Here is a 19501-nt window from a genome sequence, read left to right as displayed (position 1 = left end):
TTCAATGGGATTAAGGTCTGGTGACTGGCTAGGCCACTCCATGACCCTAATGTGCTTCTTCCTGAGCCACTCCTTTGTTGCCTTGGCTGTATGTTTTGGGTCATTGTCGTGCTGGAAGACCCAGCCACGACCCATTTTTAAGGCCCTGGCGGAGGGAAGGAGGTTGTCACTCAGAATTGTACGGTACATGGCCCCATCCATTCTCCCATTGATGCGGTGAAGTAGTCCTGTGCCCTTAGCAGAGAAACACCCCCAAAACATAACATTTCCACCTCCATGCTTGACAGTGGGGACGGTGTTCTTTGGGTCATAGGCAGCATTTCTCTTCCTCCAAACACGGCGAGTTGAGTTCATGCCAAAGAGCTCAATTTTTGTCTCATCTGACCACAGCACCTTCTCCCAATCACTCTCGGCATCATCCAGGTGTTCACTGGCAAACTTCAGACGGGCCGTCACATGTGCCTTCCGGAGCAGGGGGACCTTGCGGGCACTGCAGGATTGCAATCCGTTATGTCGTAATGTGTTACCAATGGTTTTCGTGGTGACAGTGGTCCCAGCTGCCTTGAGATCATTGACAAGTTCCCCCCTTGTAGTTGTAGGCTGATTTCTAACCTTCCTCATGATCAAGGATACCCCACGAGGTGAGATTTTGCGTGGAGCCCCAGATCTTTGTCGATTGACAGTCATTTTGTACTTCTTCCATTTTCTTACTATGGCACCAACAGTTGTCTCCTTCTCGCCCAGCGTCTTACTGATGGTTTTGTAGCCCATTCCAGCCTTGTGCAGGTGTATGATCTTGTCCCTGACATCCTTAGACAGCTCCTTGCTCTTGGCCATTTTGTAGAGGTTAGAGTCTGACTGATTCACTGAGTCTGTGGACAGGTGTCTTTCATACAGGTGACCATTGCCGACAGCTGTCTGTCATGCAGGTAACGAGTTGATTTGGAGCATCTACCTGGTCTGTAGGGGCCAGATCTCTTACTGGTTGGTGGGGGATCAAATACTTATTTCCCTCTGCAGAATGCAAATAAATTCATATACTTTCCACAATGTGATTTTCCGGATTTAATTTGTGATGTGCTATCTCTCACTGTTACCAATAACCTACCCTTCAATTATGGGCTGCTCATGTCTTTGTCAGTGGGCAAACTTACAAAATCAGCAAGGGATCAAATACTTATTTCCACCACTGTATGAGATTAATATAAACACCATGGTGGATGAGACTAAACGCCAGTTAGAAAAATAGGAAGGTCTCCCATTGACGCTGAGAGGCAGGATAAATCTAATTAGAATGGTAATACTCCCGAGGTGGTTATATCTCATGCAGACGCTCCCCCTGCGCGTACTGAAGAGAGATTTGACTAAAGTCATGAGAGTATTTAGTAGGTTTTGCTGGGCACAAAAGAAACCTAAAATGCAAACTCCGTTCCTATTGGGAGGATGGGGTCATAGAGGACTAGGATTGCCAAATCTAGCCGGATATAATCAGGCATGCCTATTAAGGCATATAGGAGACTGGGTTGGCCAGACTAATATATTTACACCGCTAGATGTAGAAGAAGAATATTTCGCCCCCTATGACATGGTCACTTTGCTGCATCTAAAACAAGGCCAGCTCCCGGCCCACTTCAAACGTTGTTCTTTGCTTCAGCCGCTGAAGGCGGCATGGAGGATGATGATTAAAAGGTTGGGAGGGAGTGCCACAACATCAGAGCTCTTATCATTCAGGGAGAACCCGAATTTTGAACCAGGTCAAAGTAATTCGGTATTTCTCAGATGGGAACAACTAGGAATTATAAGAGTGGAGCATTTATTAGGAGCTGCAGCAACTATTATCCCGTTTGAGGAATTACAGGCAAAGATTGGGACTGCATGAGGAGACCGATTCGCTTATGCCCAAGCCAAACACTACATCTTAGCTTTGCACCAATCAGATTTACGGAGGAAACTAGGGGGTAAAGTACGTATATTTTTCCAACCCATGGAGGTGACGGGTGTGACAGTATCAAACATATATAAAATGTTGCAGAAGCGAACCCTCACCACATAAACTATACAATACAAAAATGGGAAAAGGAATCGGGAGCCACCCTAGTGGGATGGGACATTGGGGCAACATTGGCACATATCCCGGCCCTCACTATAGATGAGAGACTTCGAGAATGTGGATTCAGAGTGGAGGTGAGGGCCTACATGTCTGGACGACAACGGGGACACATAGGCGGCACAAGGGAGGAGAAATGTGTTAAATGTGATCACATACCCCACACTCTATATCATGCCTTTTGGGGATGCCCAAGAGTAAAAGCTTTTTGTGGAGAGATCCAGAGATTTATGTCTTTTATAGTAAAGAAACCCGTGGATGGAACCTGGGATCATTACGTGCTAGATACACAAACAGCATTCCAAACACAGGCTGGGGGGGGGGGGGGGGGATAGAATATGGTGTCGCAAAGTATGTTTGGTGGCTAGAAAAAATATTTTACAAAATTGGATCTCATCAGACCCGCAGGCTTACTGGCATTGGAGAAACCAAGTGCACGAGTTGGCCACTTGGGAAGCCAGGGAAGCAAAGGGATCTCCGAAATGGAAAAAGAATTTTGTAAGGATCTGGGTCCATTACATACAGGAACTAAGCCCGCAAGGACGAAGTCTGCTTCTTAACTTGCTGTAACCCTGATATGGGGAGTGATACTCCCTACAAAACCATCCCCCAGTAAAGGTTGACACGCAGTGAAGGGAAGGGAGGTACCCCTGGGCTATCAGAGTCCAAGCCCAGAGGGGGTATAGGAGGTACTAAATGGGTATTGAGTCTATAGATTATTCGGATGTATGATTACCAAAGGATTGGGAGGTGGGGTAGGAGGGGGAAGCTGAGGGGAAAGGGGGGGGGGGGAATTAAAAGTTTGGAGTTACTGTTTAGAATTGTTTTGGCTTATATAGCATAATTCGTTGATGATTTAGTCCAGCGAAATGTACTGTGTGATTAATATGCTAATAAAAACTGTTTAAACATAAAAAAGGGAAACTTCCAAAACCACTCAGTCAGTATTAAAAGTCAAGCAACAGCAGACGCAGCTCCTGACTTAGGCCCGACCCTCTTCCATTTTTGAAAACGCTCTTTTGTAGCGGGTGCTATCTCTAGTTGTGGAGTAGCCGTTGAGGACATCCCCGCCTCGTGCAGCACCTTCAACACTTCGTGAAAATGGCAGACCCGCTGCATTTTCCCATTTAACATGAAGTGCAGGGCAAAAGGAAAGGCCCACCTGTATGAAATTTTTCCCTTAGCTAGGATTTCCAATGCTAGTTTCAAAAGGCGCCTCTGCGTCAGCGTAAAGGCAGAAAGGTCCTGATAAATCTGGACTGTGGCTTCGTTATAATTAACAAATGGGATCTGACGAGCACTTTTCAGCAAACGTTCTCTGACAATAGAGGAGGCAAACCTTGCAATATCTCTCGGTGTACTATCCGTAGGCTTCCCAAATGCTCTGTGAGCCGTTTCGATCACCACTGTCTCTGTAGCAGTATCCGAATCCAAAGAGTTTCACAAATGGTGCAGACAACTGTTACTACATCTTCAGCGTCCCTGTTCTCTGGGACGCCCCGAAATTGAAGGTTGCTCCATCTCCCCCAGTTCTCCAAGTCGTCTACTTTGAACTGGAGATCAGTTTAGACAGAGGAGGACTGTTGTATTTTAGCAACCATATCCGTGAGCTGGTCGGCCTGCTCATCCACTCTTCCCTCCAAATCCTCTACATGGCCACCCAGCTCATGCAGATACGCTCCCATTATCTCTATGCGTTCAATAATTTCATTCTTTGAAGATTTGCTCTCCTCCCGTATCACTTGGAGAGACTTTACCAGCTCCTTCGACATCTCACTTGATAGCGACATGGGCCACTCTTCTGATTGTGATCCCGCCGAATCTGACTCCGAGTGCGAGTGAGTTGCTGGAGACACGTGGTGCGGCGGGCCTCTACTGGAGTGACTAGAAGCTGGACGCTCCGGTTCCTTACGCAGTTGCGTTGAGTTTTTTTTTTACTCATGCTGGGAACAGCGTCCGCTTTCCTTCAGCGCTGATCAACCACCGGGACCGAACGGCTCGCTATTGAGGGTGAAAAAAGCGATTAAAGGAGGTGGGTAAGGGAGCTCTCAGCTCAAGCGTCCATTCAGCACCGTGACATCACTTCCTCTCACCCAATCACATTTTTTGATGTCAAAATAATTTTATAGCACTCTTTTGCAATAACTGTATCCACCAGACATTGTAATTATTTTAATTCTCTATTTCATGGTCCACTCTATCTAAGCAAACTTTAAATAACCTTCATACTTTAATCAGAGCTTAAAGGGATGTAATCCAGCAGATATGGCAGGTATAACTCCAGCCACCCGACTGGATGGACAAGTGAGAATGGAACCAAAACAAACCTTAAAAGACCTTCACACTATCAAAATTTAGAAGGGTACAACCTGGCTGTTGTGGCGGGTGCAGCTCTGCCTACCTTGCTGGGCAGACTGGATGAACCATGGTGGTCTCTCTGTCATCGTTTACTATGTCACTATGTTAATCATCATATAATGAATGAATGAATAAAAAGTTGCAGCAAGGATCTTTCTAGGAGTGAACTTGCTGATATTTTCTGTACTAAATTTGAAATATGAGAGAAAGAGAAAATCATCTAACTTCAAGAATCTTAATTGTAGTGGTATTAGAGTTCCTTGAATTGTGGGTAAACTGAGTAAAGTAGATGGCACACATAGGAGAATAAAACCACCTACTGATTGAACTAACAAGGCAGGTGGTGCCAAAAATGTGTTAAAAGGGATACGCCCCACAATACAGCCTTGGGACACTCCACAAGACAGAGGAAGGGAAGCAGAAAAAGCACCAGATAAGTTAACCTTGAATAATCTTTCATGAAAATAAGACTGAAACCATAAGAAAGCAGTTTCTGTGATTCCTATTTTTCTAAGTCTGTAAAAGAATTCTGTGATTAACAAGATCAAAAGTTGCTAACAAATCTAAAGAAAGCAAAAGTTCTCCAAACACGCACAAAATTAGTCAATGCAAAAAGTGGTCTAAAAACAGTTTTTCAAGTTCAAGTTAATCACATTTGATATACAGTAGATCAAAGTTATCTATGCGGTTAGAATAAAAATATTAAAATATTATTAAAAAAGAAAAGAAAATACCACGGGTCTCATTTTCAAAGCACTTAGACTTACAAAGTTATAGAGAAGTGCAAAGGATAAAATTAAGCTATCTCAATGGATTTCAGACCACAATACCACTGTCTCCTAGCTTAAGAATGTTTAAATCAAAGTTTTCAGCCCATTTTTGGAAGGACTGTTCAAGTCATAGATACTGAGGTACATTATTCCATTGTGTAGGGTCCATAACATTAAACAAAGATGAACAAACACCAGTGAACTAAATTTGCCGAAATTAAGGGAAGACAAAGAAGCGAAGATACATACCTGTAGCACGTGTTCTCCGAGGACACTGGTGGAGGTTTGACAGGGGGCTTTGACAAAAGCAAACCTCTCATGAAGTGAACAACTAAAGGCTGTCCAGAGATCATGGAATCTTTCCTGGAAGCAAGCAAAACCCGGGAGACACTCTCGGAGAGACCCAAGGAAGTGAATTCTATGCTCTCAACATCCAGGCCGTGAGAGCCAAAGACTGGAGGTTGGGATGCAGAAGCGCCCCCTTGTTCTGAGTTATGAGGGTTGGAAAAAAGTCCATTCTCCACGGTTCTTCGGAGGACAACTCCAGAAGAAGAGGGAACCAAATCTGATGCAGCCAGAAGGGAGCAATCAGAATCATGGTTCCGCGGTCTTGCTTGAGTTTCAGCAAAGTCTTCCCCACCAGAGGTATGGGAGGATATGTATACAGAAGGCCCTTCCCCCAATGAAGGAGAAAGGCATCGAATGCTAGTCTGTCATGGGCCTGAAGCCTGGAACAGAACTGAGGGTCCTTGTGATTGATCTGAGTAGCAAAAAGATCCACCAAGGGGGTGCCCCACGCTTGGAAGATCTTGCAGACTACAATCCGAGTTGAGCGACCACTCGTGAGGTTGCATAATCCTGCTCAATCTGTTGGCCAGACTGTTTACGCCTGCCAGATACGTGGCCTGGAGAAACACGCCGTGACGACGAGCCCCAAGCCACATCTGGATGGCTTCCCGACACAGGGGGCGAGATCTGGTGCCCCAGTGCTTGTTGATGTGGTACATGATAACCTGATTGTCTGTCTGAATTTGGATGATTTGATAGGACAGTCGATCTCTGAAAGCCTTTAGAGCGTTCCAGATTGCTCGCAACTCCAGGAGATTGATCTGAAGGCCGGCGGCAATGAAGCTCCCTCCAGCGATGTCGACGGGGAGTCAACCTGGGTGACAGCCGACGCCGCAGGCGGCACCGGCGTCGAAGACCTCACCACAGGTAGAGCCAGCTGCCGCTTCCATCGACGGTACAGAGGGTGCAAGCACCCCCGGTACCGGAGCAGACTGATGCAATCCCTCAAGACTTGGAAGAATGGCTCGGATACGCTCGTCCAGAGTCGCTGTCGAGCAAGGCTGTGGGGTCGGTGCAGGAAACGGCGTCAGAATCGGTGGTTGAGGAGGCAGTACCGGGCTGCCCGAAAACTGACACCTCTTGAATGGAGGGTGAGCGGTCCTCCCAGCGTTGGCGCTTCACGGGTGCCGAATCCTTTGACGCCCCGGAGCTCCCGGTACTGTGCTTGGAAGGAGACCGATGACGATGCTTCTTCGCCTTCGCTCGATGCACGTCGATACTCCTCGGTACCGATGAGGAGGGTGTGGAATCCATACGCCTCCTCGGGGTCGGGTCCGAGAATGGTCGGTCCCGTGGGCCCTGTACAGCAGGAGAGTTTGAGGCAGGTGGAGACCCACTCGACGGCTCACTGCTCCCAGTGTGTGGTGGTCCTCGTACAGCCATTACCTGCGCTCCTGAAGTCGATGCCATCTCTGGTGCCAATATCGACGCCACCGACCTCGGTACTGATGTAGACGCCGAAGAACTGGTCGAAGCTCTGAAAAGACGGTCCTGAAGAGCTTTTCTCGACCCTTGTGTCCACTTTTTAAGGCTAAGACACAACTTACATGTGCCTGGGCGATAGTCAGGCCCAAGGCACTGACACCACACGTGGGGATCGGTACCTGAGATCGACCGGTTGCATCGAGTACACTTCTTGAAGCCGTTGGGAATCCGTGATGACATGGACGGAAAAAAAGCAGCGGCGAAGTCAAAATTCGCGGGGCACAAAAATGAGAAACCGCGTACGCGCAGCTTAGGAAGGCCGCGACGAAAACGAAAGAAAACTTAAAAGGGCCAAACTAAGAAATAAAGGATTTTTTTTTTTTTTTTACTTTTGAAGGGAAACAGGAGTAAAACAGCACAAAAAGAGGGAGAATAACTCTGAGAAGTGAAGACTCTTTCTCTGGGCCTGATGAGAGAGACCAACAAAGCAGCCACTCTCTACCGCGGAAAAACTGAGTGAGGACTCTCACGCAACGGGCGGTTAAGATGGCCGTGCGTGCGCCCCGCGTGCCAGAAGGCTCTAGCAAAGCTTTGTCTATTTTTGCTGTGAAAAATTGCCGTTCCTGGGCTGCCGTGGACGTCGACCCATCAGTAATAACAAGCAGCCTGCTTGTCCTCTGAGAATTCTGGTTCGATCATAATGTACGATTGGTTTTACAATAGTGTAGGTGCCAGGAGTGATCCCTGTGGGATTCACATGTTTAAGAAAGTGATGTGAGTTATTCCAAGATACCCGGTATTGCCTGTCTTTAAGATAAGATTGGAACCAATTGAGTGCTGTCCCTGTTATTCCACTGCCCCAACCTTCCCGGTACCTTTAAGTCTTTGCTGGCAGCGAGCAACACATTCCTCCTGCTCGCTCATGCCTGAGCCTTCCCTCTGATGCAACTTCCTGTTTGCGGGATTAGGAAGTTGTATCTGAGGGAAGGCTCGGAGTCAGCGACAGCAAGAAGAATGAGTTCCTGCTCGCTGACGGCCAAGATCTAAAGGATTTAAAGGTACTGGTGTGGGGGTGTAGAATAACAGGGGCAACACTCGATTGGTTCCAATCTTATCTTACAATGGTCCAGCTGACTCTGTATCCTGCTTCCAATAGTTGTTAATTTAGGTCACAAGTACCTGATGAAATCCTAAATAGTAGCAAGATAAATGCTATGATCCCAGGGACAAGCAGTGGCTTTTCCCATGTCTCTCTCAATAGTACATTACAGACTTTTCCCATGGCTGACTGCATCCCCCCTACTCCTCCCAAAGAACATGTCATCCACCATTATGCAGTGTGTGTGTGTGTTTTTTTAAGCTTTATTCAACCAACACAAGGCTGAAATGAACCCAGCCATAACCCCCCTCCTCTTTTTCTTTCACTTAGGCTCGGATATGGAACCTGGTGGACATAGGGAGAACCAGAATATGCAACCCCCTGGTGGCAATACCCCACAGGGACTGTTGCCAGTGACCCTCACCAAGCTGAAGTCCATGAATAGGAGCTTCAGGCTGATGAGACAAACTCCTCCAGGCTCAGCCACAGTCCAAATCCTGGGAGCAGAGGCCCTATGGACTGTGCCCCAGGGCATCGGGCCTTCCTACTCTATACTACCAAACCAGCTCAAACTGCACCATCTGCTGAAGGTAGAGAAATATTAAGCTTTACCAAACTGAACTAGCCCTTATGTCTGTGATGTCACTGGTTTGATTCAGAATCTATCTTTCTATCTGCTGGTCAGGGAGGGACACAACCCACTTGTCTGGACTGGTATGGCAGGATGAAAGGGAATACCTGAATTTGTTCTCATGTGTACACACGTTTTTCTCCGAATGTGGAGTGGAGGAGTGGTCTAGTGGTTAGAACACTGGTCTTGACATCCAGAGTTGCCCAGTCCAAATTCCACTGCTGCTCCTTCTGATCTTGGGCAAGTCACTTAACTATCCACTGCCTCAGGTACAAACTTAATTGTGAGCCCTCTAGGGACAGGGAAATACCCAGTGTACCTGAAAGCGAATGCTACATACCTGTAGAAGGTATTCTCCGAGGACAGCAGGCTGATTGTTCTCACTGATGGGTGACGTCCACGGCAGCCCCTCCAATCGGAATCTTCACTAGCAAAGTCCTTTGCTAGCCCTCGCGCGCCCGCGCGCACCGCGCATGCACGGCCGTCTTCCCGCCCGAAACCGGCTCGAGCCGGCCAGTCCAGTATGTAGCAAGACAAAACTCTGAAGGGAAGACACAACTCCAAAGGGGAGGCGGGCGGGTTTGTGAGAACAATCAGCCTGCTGTCCTCGGAGAATACCTTCTACAGGTATGTAGCATTCGCTTTCTCCGAGGACAAGCAGGCTGCTTGTTCTCACTGATGGGGTATCCCTAGCCCCCAGGCTCACTCAAAACAACAACCAAGGTCAATTGGGCCTCGCAACGGCGAGGACATAACAGAGATTGACCTAAAAAATTTACCAACTAACTGAGAGTGCAGCCTGGAACAGAACAAACAGGGCCCTCGGGGGGTGGAGTTGGATCCTAAAGCCCAAACAGGTTCTGAAGAACTGACTGCCCGAACCGACTGTCGCGTCGGGTATCCTGCTGCAGGCAGTAATGGGATGTGAATGTGTGGACAGAAGCCCACGTCGCAGCTTTGCAAATTTCTTCAATGGAGGCTGACTTCAAGTGGGCTACCGACGCAGCCATGGCTCTAAAATTATGAGCCGTGACATGACCCTCAAGAGTCAGCCCCGCCTGGGCGTAAGTGAAGGAAATGCAATCTGCTAGCCAATTGGATATGGTGCGTTTCCCTACAGCCACTCCCCTCCTATTGGGGTCAAAAGAAACAAACAATTGGGCGGACTGTCTGTGGGGCTGTGTCCGCTCCAAGTAGAAGGCCAATGCTCTCTTGCAGTCCAAAGTGTGCAGCTGACGTTCAGCAGGGCAGGAATGAGGACGGGGAAAGAATGTTGGCAAGACAATTGACTGGTTCAGATGGAACTCCGACACGACCTTTGGCAGAAACTTAGGGTGAGTACGGAGGACTACTCTGTTGTGATGAAATTTGGTGTAAGGGGCCTGGGCTACCAGGGCCTGAAGCTCACTGACTCTACGAGCTGAAGTAACTGCCACCAAGAAAATGACCTTCCAGGTCAAGTACTTCAGATGGCAGGAATTCAGTGGCTCAAAAGGAGGTTTCATCAGCTGGGTGAGAACGACATTGAGATCCCATGACACTGTAGGAGGCTTGACAGGGGGCTTTGACAAAAGCAAACCTCTCATAAAGCGAACAACTAAAGGCTGTCCTGAGATCGGCTTACCTTCCACATGGTAATGGTATGCACTGATTGCACTAAGGTGAACTCTTACAGAGTTGGTCTTGAGACCAGACTCAGACAAGTGCAGAAGGTATTCAAGCAGGGTCTGTGTAGGACAAGAGCGAGGATCTAGGGCCTTGCTGTCACACCAGACGGCAAACCTCCTCCAATGAAAGAAGTAACTTCTCTTAGTGGAGTCTTTCCTGGAAGCAAGCAAGATGCGGGAGACACCCTCTGGCAGACCCAAAGAGGCAAAGTCTACGCCCTCAACATCCAGGCCGTGAGAGCCAGGGACCGGAGGTTGGGATGCAGAAGAGCCCCTTCGTCCTGCGTGATGAGGGTCGGAAAACACTCCAATCTCCACGGTTCTTCGGAGGATAACTCCAGAAGAAGAGGGAACCAGATCTGACGCGGCCAAAAAGGAGCAATCAGGATCATGGTGCCTCGGTCTTGCTTGAGTTTCAACAAAGTCTTCCCCACCAGAGGAATGGGAGGATAAGCATACAGCAGGCCCTCCCCCCAATCGAGGAGGAAGGCATCCGATGCCAGTCTGCCGGTGGCCTGAAGCCTGGAACAGAACTGAGGGACTTTGTGGTTTGCTCGAGATGCGAAGAGATCCACCAAGGGGGTGCCCCACGCTTGGAAGATCTGGCGCACCACTCGGGAGTTGAGCGACCACTCGTGAGGTTGCATAATCCTGCTCAACCTGTCGGCCAGACTGTTGTTTACGCCTGCCAGATATGTGGCTTGGAGCACCATGCCGTTCCGGCGAGCCCAGGTCCACATGCTGACGGCTTCCTGACACAGGGGGCGAGATCCGGTGCCCCCCTGCTTGTTTACATAATACATGGCAACCTGGTTGTCTGTCTGAATTTGAATAATTTGATGGGACAGCCGATCTCTGAAAGCCTTCAGAGCGTTCCAGATCGCTCGTAACTCCAGAAGATTGATCTGTAGATCGCGTTCCTGGAGGGACCAGCTTCCTTGAGTGTGGAGCCCATCGACATGAGCTCCCCATCCCAGGAGAGACGCATCCGTGGTCAGCACTTTTTGTGGCTGAGGAATTTGGAAGGGACGTCCCAGAGTCAAATTGGTCCAAATCGTCCACCAATACAGGGATTCGAGAAAACTCGTGGACAGGAGGATCACGTCCTCTAGACCCCCAGCGGCCTGATACCACTGGGAGGCTAGGGTCCATTGAGCAGATCTCATGTGAAGGCGGGCCATGGGAGTCACATGAACTGTGGAGGCCATGTGGCCCAGCAATCTCAACATCTGCCGAGCTGTGATCTGCTGGGACGCTCGCACCCGGGAGACGAGGGACAACAAGTTGTTGGCTCTCGTCTCTGGGAGATAGGCGCGAGCCGTCCGAGAATCCAGCAGAGCTCCTATGAATTCGAGGTTCTGCACTGGAAGAAGATGGGACTTTGGGTAATTTATCACAAACCCCAGTAGCTCCAGAAGGCGAATAGTCATCTGCATGGACTGCAGGGCTCCTGCCTCGGACGTGCTCTTTACCAGCCAATCGTCGAGATATGGGAACACGTGTACTCCCAGCCTGCGAAGTGCCGCTGCTACCACAGCTAGGCACTTTGTGAACACCCTGGGCGCAGAGGCGAGCCCAAAGGGTAGCACACAGTACTGGAAGTGGCGTGTGCCCAACTGAAATCGCAGATACTGTCTGTGAGCTGGCAGTATCGGGATATGTGTGTAGGCATCCTTCAAGTCCAGAGAGCATAGCCAATCGTTTTGCTGAATCATGGGGAGAAGGGTGCCCAGGGAAAGCATCCTGAACTTTTCTTTTACGAGATATTTGTTCAGGGCCCTTAGGTCTAGGATGGGACGCATCCCCCCTGTTTTCTTTTCCACAAGGAAGTACCTGGAATAGAATCCCAGCCCTTCTTGCCCGGATGGCACGGGCTCGACCGCATTGGCGCTGAGAAGGGCGGAGAGTTCCTCTGCAAGTACCCTCTTGTGTTGGAAGCTGTAAGACTGAGCTCCCGGTGGACAATTTGGAGGTTCTGAGGTCAAATTGAGGGTGTACCCCTGCCGGACTATTTGCAGAACCCACTGATCGGAGGTTATGAGAGGCCACCTTTGGTGAAAAGCTTTCAACCTCCCTCCGACTGGCAGGTCGCCCGGCACGGACACTTGGATGTCGGCTATGCTCTGCTGGAGCCAGTCAAAAGCTCGCCCCTTGCTTTTGCTGGGGAGCCGCGGGGCCTTGCTGAGTCGCACGCTGCTGACGAGAGCGAGCGCGCTGGGGCTTAGCCTGGGCCGCAGGCTGTCGGGAAGGAGGATTGTACCTACGCTTGCCAGAAGAGTAGGGAACAGTCTTCCTTCCCCCGAAAAATCGTCTACCTGTAGAGGTAGAAGCTGAAGGCTGCCGGCGGGCGAATTTGTCGAATGCGGTGTCCCGCTGGTGGAGAGACTCTACCACCTGTTCGACTTTTTCGCCAAAAATGTTGTCCGCACGGCAAGGCGAGTCCGCAATCCGCTGCTGGATTCTATTCTCCAGGTCGGCGGCACGCAGCCATGAGAGCCTGCGCATCACCACACCTTGAGCAGCGGCCCTGGACGCAACATCAAAAGTGTCAAACTCCTCTGGCCAGGAATTTTCTGCACGCCTTCAGCTGCCTGACCACCTCCTGAAAAGGCTTGGCTTGCTCAGGGGGAAGAGCATCAACCAAGCCCGCCAACTGCCGCACATTGTTCCGCATGTGTATGCTCGTGTAGAGCTGGTAAGACTGGATCTTGGACACGAGCATAGAGGAATGGTAGGCCTTCCTCCCAAAGGAGTCTAAGGTTCTAGCGTCCTTGCCCGGGGGCGCCGAAGCATGTTCCCTAGAACTCTTAGCCTTCTTTAGGGCCAAATCCACAACTCCAGAGTCGTGAGGCAACTGAGTGCGCATCAGCTCTGGGTCCCCATGGATCCGGTACTGGGACTCGATCTTCTTGGGAATGTGGGGATTAGTTAAGGGTTTCGTCCAGTTCGCAAGCAATGTCTTTTTTAGGACATGGTGCAAGGGAACGGTGGACGCTTCCTTAGGTGGAGAAGGATAGTCCAGGAGCTCAAACATTTCAGCCCTGGGCTCGTCCTCCACAACCACCGGGAAGGGGATGGCCGTAGACATCTCCCGGACAAAGGAAGCAAAAGACAGACTCTCGGGAGGAGAAAGCTGTCTTTCAGGAGAGGGAGTGGGATCAGAAGGAAGACCCTCAGACTCCTCGTCAGAGAAATATCTAGGATCTTCCTCTTCCTCCCACGAGGCCTCACCCTCGGTGTCAGACACAAGTTCACGAACCTGTGTCTGCAACCTCGCCCTGCTCGACTCAGTGGAGCCACGTCCACGATGGGGGCGTCGAGAGGTAGACTCCCTCGCCCGCATCGGCGAAGCTCCCTCCGCCGACGTAGTCGGGGAGCCTTCCTGGGAGGTGGCCGCTGCCGGCACCGCACGCGGTACCGACGTCGGGGACCTCAACCTGGGCGATGGGCCAGCCGGCGCCACGCTCGACGGTACCGGAGGCGCAAGCACCGCCGGTACCGGAGGGGTAGGGCGCAACAGCTCTCCCAGAATCTCTGGGAGAACGGCCCGGAGGCTCTCGTTTAGAGCGGCTGCAGAGAAAGGCTGTGAGGTCGATGCAGGCGTCGACGTCAGGACCTGTTCCGGGCGAGGAGGCTGTTCCGGGCTGTCCAGAGTGGAGCGCATCGACACCTCTTGGACAGAGGGTGAGCGGTCCTCTCGGTGCCGATGCCTGCTGGGTGCCGAATCCCTCGGCGACCCAGAGCTCTCGGTGCCGACGCGGGGAGGAGACCGGTGTCGATGCTTCTTCGACTTCTTCCGAAGCATGTCACCGGAGCTCCCCGGCACCGACGAGGAGGACGTAGAATCCATCCGTCGCTTCCTCGGGGCCGAGGCCGAAGAAGGTCGGTCTCGGGGGGGCTGTACCGCAGGAGCCCTCAGGGTGGGAGGAGACCCACCCGAAGGCTCACCGCCACCAGCAGGGGAATGGACAGCCCTCACCTGCACTCCTGACGATGCACCACCGTCCGACGACATCAGCAGACGAGGTCCCGGTACCACCGGCGTCGATGCAGCTATCCGATGTCTCGGCGCCGATGCAGAGGCCCGATGCCTCGATGCACTCGATGCAAGGGCGGCCGAGGAAGATGGTCTGGACGCTGACGACGTCGATGCACTCGAAGATCCCGGTGCCGATGCCGACGAAGAGCCCGAGAACAAAACGTTCCACTGGGCTAGTCTCGCTACCTGAGTCCGCCTTTGAAGCAGGGAACACAGACTACAGTTCTCAGGGCGGTGCTCGGCCCCCAGACACTGAAGACACGACGAGTGTCGATCAGTGAGCGAGATAACCCGGGCGCACTGGGTGCACTTCTTGAAGCCGCTGGAAGGCTTCGATGTCATGGGCGGAAAAATCACGCCGGCGAAATCAAAGTCCGAAATGACGGAAAAAGAGCACCAAAAACTTTAGAGGGAGAAAATCTCGACCGAGGCCGAAAAGAGGCCTACCCCGACGACGAAAGAAAACTTATCGGGGCCAAAAGCTGGAAATACGGGGAGGATTGAAACGGAACCCGGTGGAGGGGTTCCGGAGCACTTCCCGAGTAGAAGAAAAGCTTTTCCGAAGAAAAAACACGTTCAACAATATGGACGCGCGAGGTCGACTCTCCGGGGCTCGACACGGCGAAAAATACGACCGTACCGAGTGCGGACAAAAGAAGACTGGCCGGCTCGAGCCGGTTTCGGGCGGGAAGACGGCCGTGCATGCGCGGTGCGCGCGGGCGCGCGCGAGGGCTAGCAAAGGACTTTGCTAGTGAAGATTCCGATTGGAGGGGCTGCCGTGGACGTCACCCATCAGTGAGAACAAGCAGCCTGCTTGTCCTCGGAGAATGTAACTTACCTTGAGCTACTACTGAAAAAGGTGCAAGCAAAATCTAAATAAATAAATAAATAATAAATGTGAATGTGTTTTTTTTAATCTAACACCTTATAAGGCAGCAAGAGAGGAACAAAACAAATGGGCAGACAAATTTATCACTCAGGACTGAAAAAAAAAATATTTTTTTTAATTAGGAGAAAATGACTGTGATTTTCATCTTTAAATGCCAGCCTTGTTTCTGATGTGCAACAGTGTGCCACAGAAACATATTTCAACTACCTGTCACCTCCACAAAACCACAGACAGGTTTCAACCGTAAAAATGGAAACTATCATGGAGGGGGGATTGTGTCCTTCAATATACGTCACCCTCTCAAACTGGGACAGTATGTTTCCACAACATCGTACCACACTTTCTCGTCTGTCTCCCATAGCCCACAATCCACTATTTTACCCTGGTATGTTCAAAAGGAGCATTCACAAGATGGTATACGGGAGGTTTAAGAATGTGGGGTCAATTGTTTGAGGGGGAGACTCTAATGTCATACTCAGAGGCCACTGAGAGATTCCCGATACTGGGGTCAGACCGGTATGCTTATATTCAGCTATCCTCTTTTCTTAAGACACGGGCAGTTCGGGAGGTAGTGGCCAGGGAAAAATCAACATTAGAATCCATTTGCAAAGGTCCACCAAAGACTAATGAGCTGATATCGCGACTTTATCACATTGTTAACAGACAGTCCCCGGGCTACACATTTCATAGGAAGAGTTGGCAGAGAGAGTTGGGCCTGGAACTGGAAGAAGCGACCTGCGAGAAAATGGAGCGGGCTGTGGTGGGAATGTCATCTCATGTACCCTTTAAGGAGAATGCGGTGAAGGTGTTGTACCGATGGTACCTGACGCCTGAGCGTCTTCAGCGCATCTACCCCACAACGACAGGGATGTGTTGGAGGGGCTGTGGTGTAAAGGGCACAGCAGGGCACATATGGTGGACATGTAGGAAGGTCAGTGCTTATTGCATGGCGGTACGCAGCAGGCTGCAGATGTGGACGGGTACCGTGATACCTTGGAGCCCGACCTTTATTTTCAGCGGGTGCTGCGGGTCATCCTCATGCCCAGCAATTTATTTTGAAGCAGGCGATAAGCGCTGCCAGAGTTGTAATCTATAAAGGCTGAAGTATTGGACTGGTTAATCTGATTGGTTCAATAGGCACTCTAGCGCAATAAGATGTGTTCAACTTGTCTGAATAGATAGTATCATCACGCTATGTATTAGTTGTTTGCTACTTTACTAAAGATTGGCGTTATGTTTAAGTGGACTGTACTATGACATGCATGATGTGCTATGTATCAGATTTTGTGTATTACTTTTCAATAAAGACTTCATAAAAATTTAAAAAAAAATGGAAACTATCTGAGACATTTGGTAGAACAAACACCCTCAACTAGCACAAACCAGTAAGAATCACCCAAGGATAAGAAAAACTGTGCATTTGGGAGAATGGGTGTGCAAAACAAAAACAGAAAAAAATATTCTTACATGAAATTCTTGAGCTTTTGCAAGATCAATAGATGCACTGTTTTGGTTTACAGCAGATGGGATCTTTTCTTCTAATATTTCTACTTCAAGGTCTTGATCTTTATTTAAATTTCCATCGTTTCCTTCTTCTTCAGGTCTGTTTTCTGAATCTGTACTGGCTATCTCCTCACTGTCAGGGATGCTGATTACTGTTAACAAGAAAATGTCCAAAATCACCAATACAGTATATATACAGAGACTTGTTAGAAGTCTTCAATACCCTTGCTGCTTTTCACATTTAAAAAAATACAGTAGAAATAGTATTAAAAGTAGGCATTTGTTTCACAGATCTCTACAAAGATGATGAACACCAAATCTCCACAGATACAAAGAGACAACCTAAGAAGCTGAAAGTCATTCCATGAAAGATTTTATCTCACCACATCCTGAAGAACAACAAATGGACTTGGGAAAAATCCACAATTCCAGGAATAACATGTATAGAATGTTTGTACGTTTGGGAAGCTTGCCAGATACCCTTGGCCTGGATTGGCCGCTGTCGTGGACAGGATGCTGGGCTCGATGGACCCTTGGGTCTTTTCCCAGTGTGGCATTACTTATGTACTTAACAAAATTCTGCAGGTCCATGTGTTGTGAGGTTAAATAAAATCTTTCACGAAATAACTCAGTGTTGGACCAACCTTCTTAGACGTTCTTTGTGAACCTATTTGCATCACTGCAATTTCACTGTGAAAACACACCACAATTTCATTGTGAAGAATTACAGAAATATTAAGTCATTAAGAATAAGAAACCAAAAGGTCTTGAATGCACAAGTCTTCACACCCTTTTTTTTTCCATAGCAAACCTAAATTACCTCATTTCCAAAAAATACTTTAACATTGCCCATAAGTTGAACAGAACCCATCAATGCCCAATCACAATGGCCAAGATGATTTGAGTACTCCTGGATGAAATCAAGCTGTTTGTCACATGACGTAAATTTGAAGGGAAGTTCTAAACATGCTGAAAATGGAGCTGCTGAAAAGACCTTCAGAAAAAGGTTATGTAACCCTGGTCTCACCACAAATTTTGGGCAACAGCTAGCTCCTTGGGTCAAACATTAGTTCTAATTTTAGGGGGTCTTTTACTAAGGCGCGCTCACGTTTTCGGAGCGCACTAAACGTTAGAGATGCCAATGCATTCCAATGGGCGTCTCTAACGTTTAGCGCGCACCCAATTTTAGTGCGCCAAAAATGTGAGCGTGCCTTAGTAAAAGACCTCCTTAGTGAGCTGGGTGCAGGCTGGGGCCAGGCTTGATACCGGTCTGTGAGTAAACTGACTTCACTCTCACTTCAAAGAAACTTCTCCACTCCAGGTTTTATATTAAATGCAAAACAGAACATTACTGGAATGCTGCAATAGGCAGATACCCAAAACTTCATACTTTTCTGGTAGCAAACAGTTCACTTTGTTGAAAGAGGTTTTTGTGAGAAGTTCCAACTACTGAATTAATAGTCTCTTGAAAATCCTAGGTATTCACATATTTACGGTATCGACCAGTCCTCCAATATACCTCCTTTCTGGCAGAACAAATCCAATTTATTTATTTAGGTGCGTTTGATATACCACTAAGCCTGCACAAAGGCATAAAGAGGTTCACAATGAATAATAAATACAACCGTAAAACAGTGTTGCAAAGATAAGGGGAACAAAGTTAGAAAGGAGGGGAAAAGCAAAGAGGAAGTGGGGAAGGCAGTGGAGAAAAGATGTGTTTTCAGAGCTTGTTTGAAAGTGGGAAGAGAAGGCTGGTTTCTAATATATATGGGGAGGTCATTCCATAACTTAGGGCTGAGGCAACTTAAAATAGAGCCACGAGTAACTGATAGTTGTAGAAGTGATGGTGGGGAAAGCAAGAGAAGGTTATTCTCTGCAGAATGGAGACAGCAGAGGGGGGAGTAGAAAATGAGGAGGTTGTTGAGGTAGGAGAGTGCAGAATGAGATCTTGATTTATAGACCAGGGTAAGGATTTTGAACTTAATGCATGCAGATATTGGAAGCCAGTATTCTAATCAGAGTAGGGGGGGTGACGTGGTTGAATCTGTGGGTGTTATGTAAGAGTTTTACTGCAGTTCATTGTACTAATTGCAAACATTTCAAAGAATGTAGGGGGAGACCAGTGTAGAGAGCATTACAATAGTTCAAATGGGAGATGACCAAAGCCAAGATGAGGGGGGGGGGGGGGGGTGCAATGTTGTGGTTGGTAGAAGTGGGTGAACTGAAAGTATGCGATGGAGTGTGGGACAGCTTCCTGCTCCTTCCGCAGCAAGCTGTCCTGCTGGGCTTTTATCCAACAACCGGACCCAGTCAGGATGGGACCTCCCTGTCACTCTTACTCTTCCAGAAGTACACTTCTTGTTTACGGGGTTGGGTGAACCCATGTAGTCAGGAATCATCTTTGTGCTAGGGTTGCCCAGATGCTAGGGTAATTTGTCAGTCTGCATTTCAGAGTCAAACTACAGCTCTCCTTTCTAATATAGAAGTTATTATTGGAAACCAACCATTTTGTAGGATTAAGAAAGTAAGTAGGTCTACTTTATTTTCCTATCCATCCAATGCCCTTTATCTTTCCTCCTTATCCTCCCTTTCCTAACCCTTCCCAGTCCCTTTCCTTTTGCTATCCTACCTTGTTTTTCACTGACTTGTTCAACTCACTTTACTC

The 19501-nt window shown here is 48.9% G+C and overlaps 1 protein-coding gene across 1 annotated transcript in view; it reads right to left on the bottom strand.

Annotated features, from left to right (window-relative positions):
• The window catches only part of AHCTF1 (AT-hook containing transcription factor 1), a 553711-nt gene that overhangs the window by 64721 nt on the left and 469489 nt on the right, over nucleotides 1-19501 (bottom strand). The window contains 1 exon segment of the mRNA XM_030195951.1: nucleotides 16801-16988. Coding sequence (XP_030051811.1) covers nucleotides 16801-16988 — 188 coding nt within the window.

Source organism: Microcaecilia unicolor, chromosome 3 (genome assembly GCF_901765095.1).
Source record: "Microcaecilia unicolor chromosome 3, aMicUni1.1, whole genome shotgun sequence".
NCBI lineage: Eukaryota > Metazoa > Chordata > Amphibia > Gymnophiona > Siphonopidae > Microcaecilia > Microcaecilia unicolor.
The sequence above is the reverse complement of the archived record's forward strand: the minus strand, read 5'-3'. Positions and strand labels throughout refer to the sequence as shown.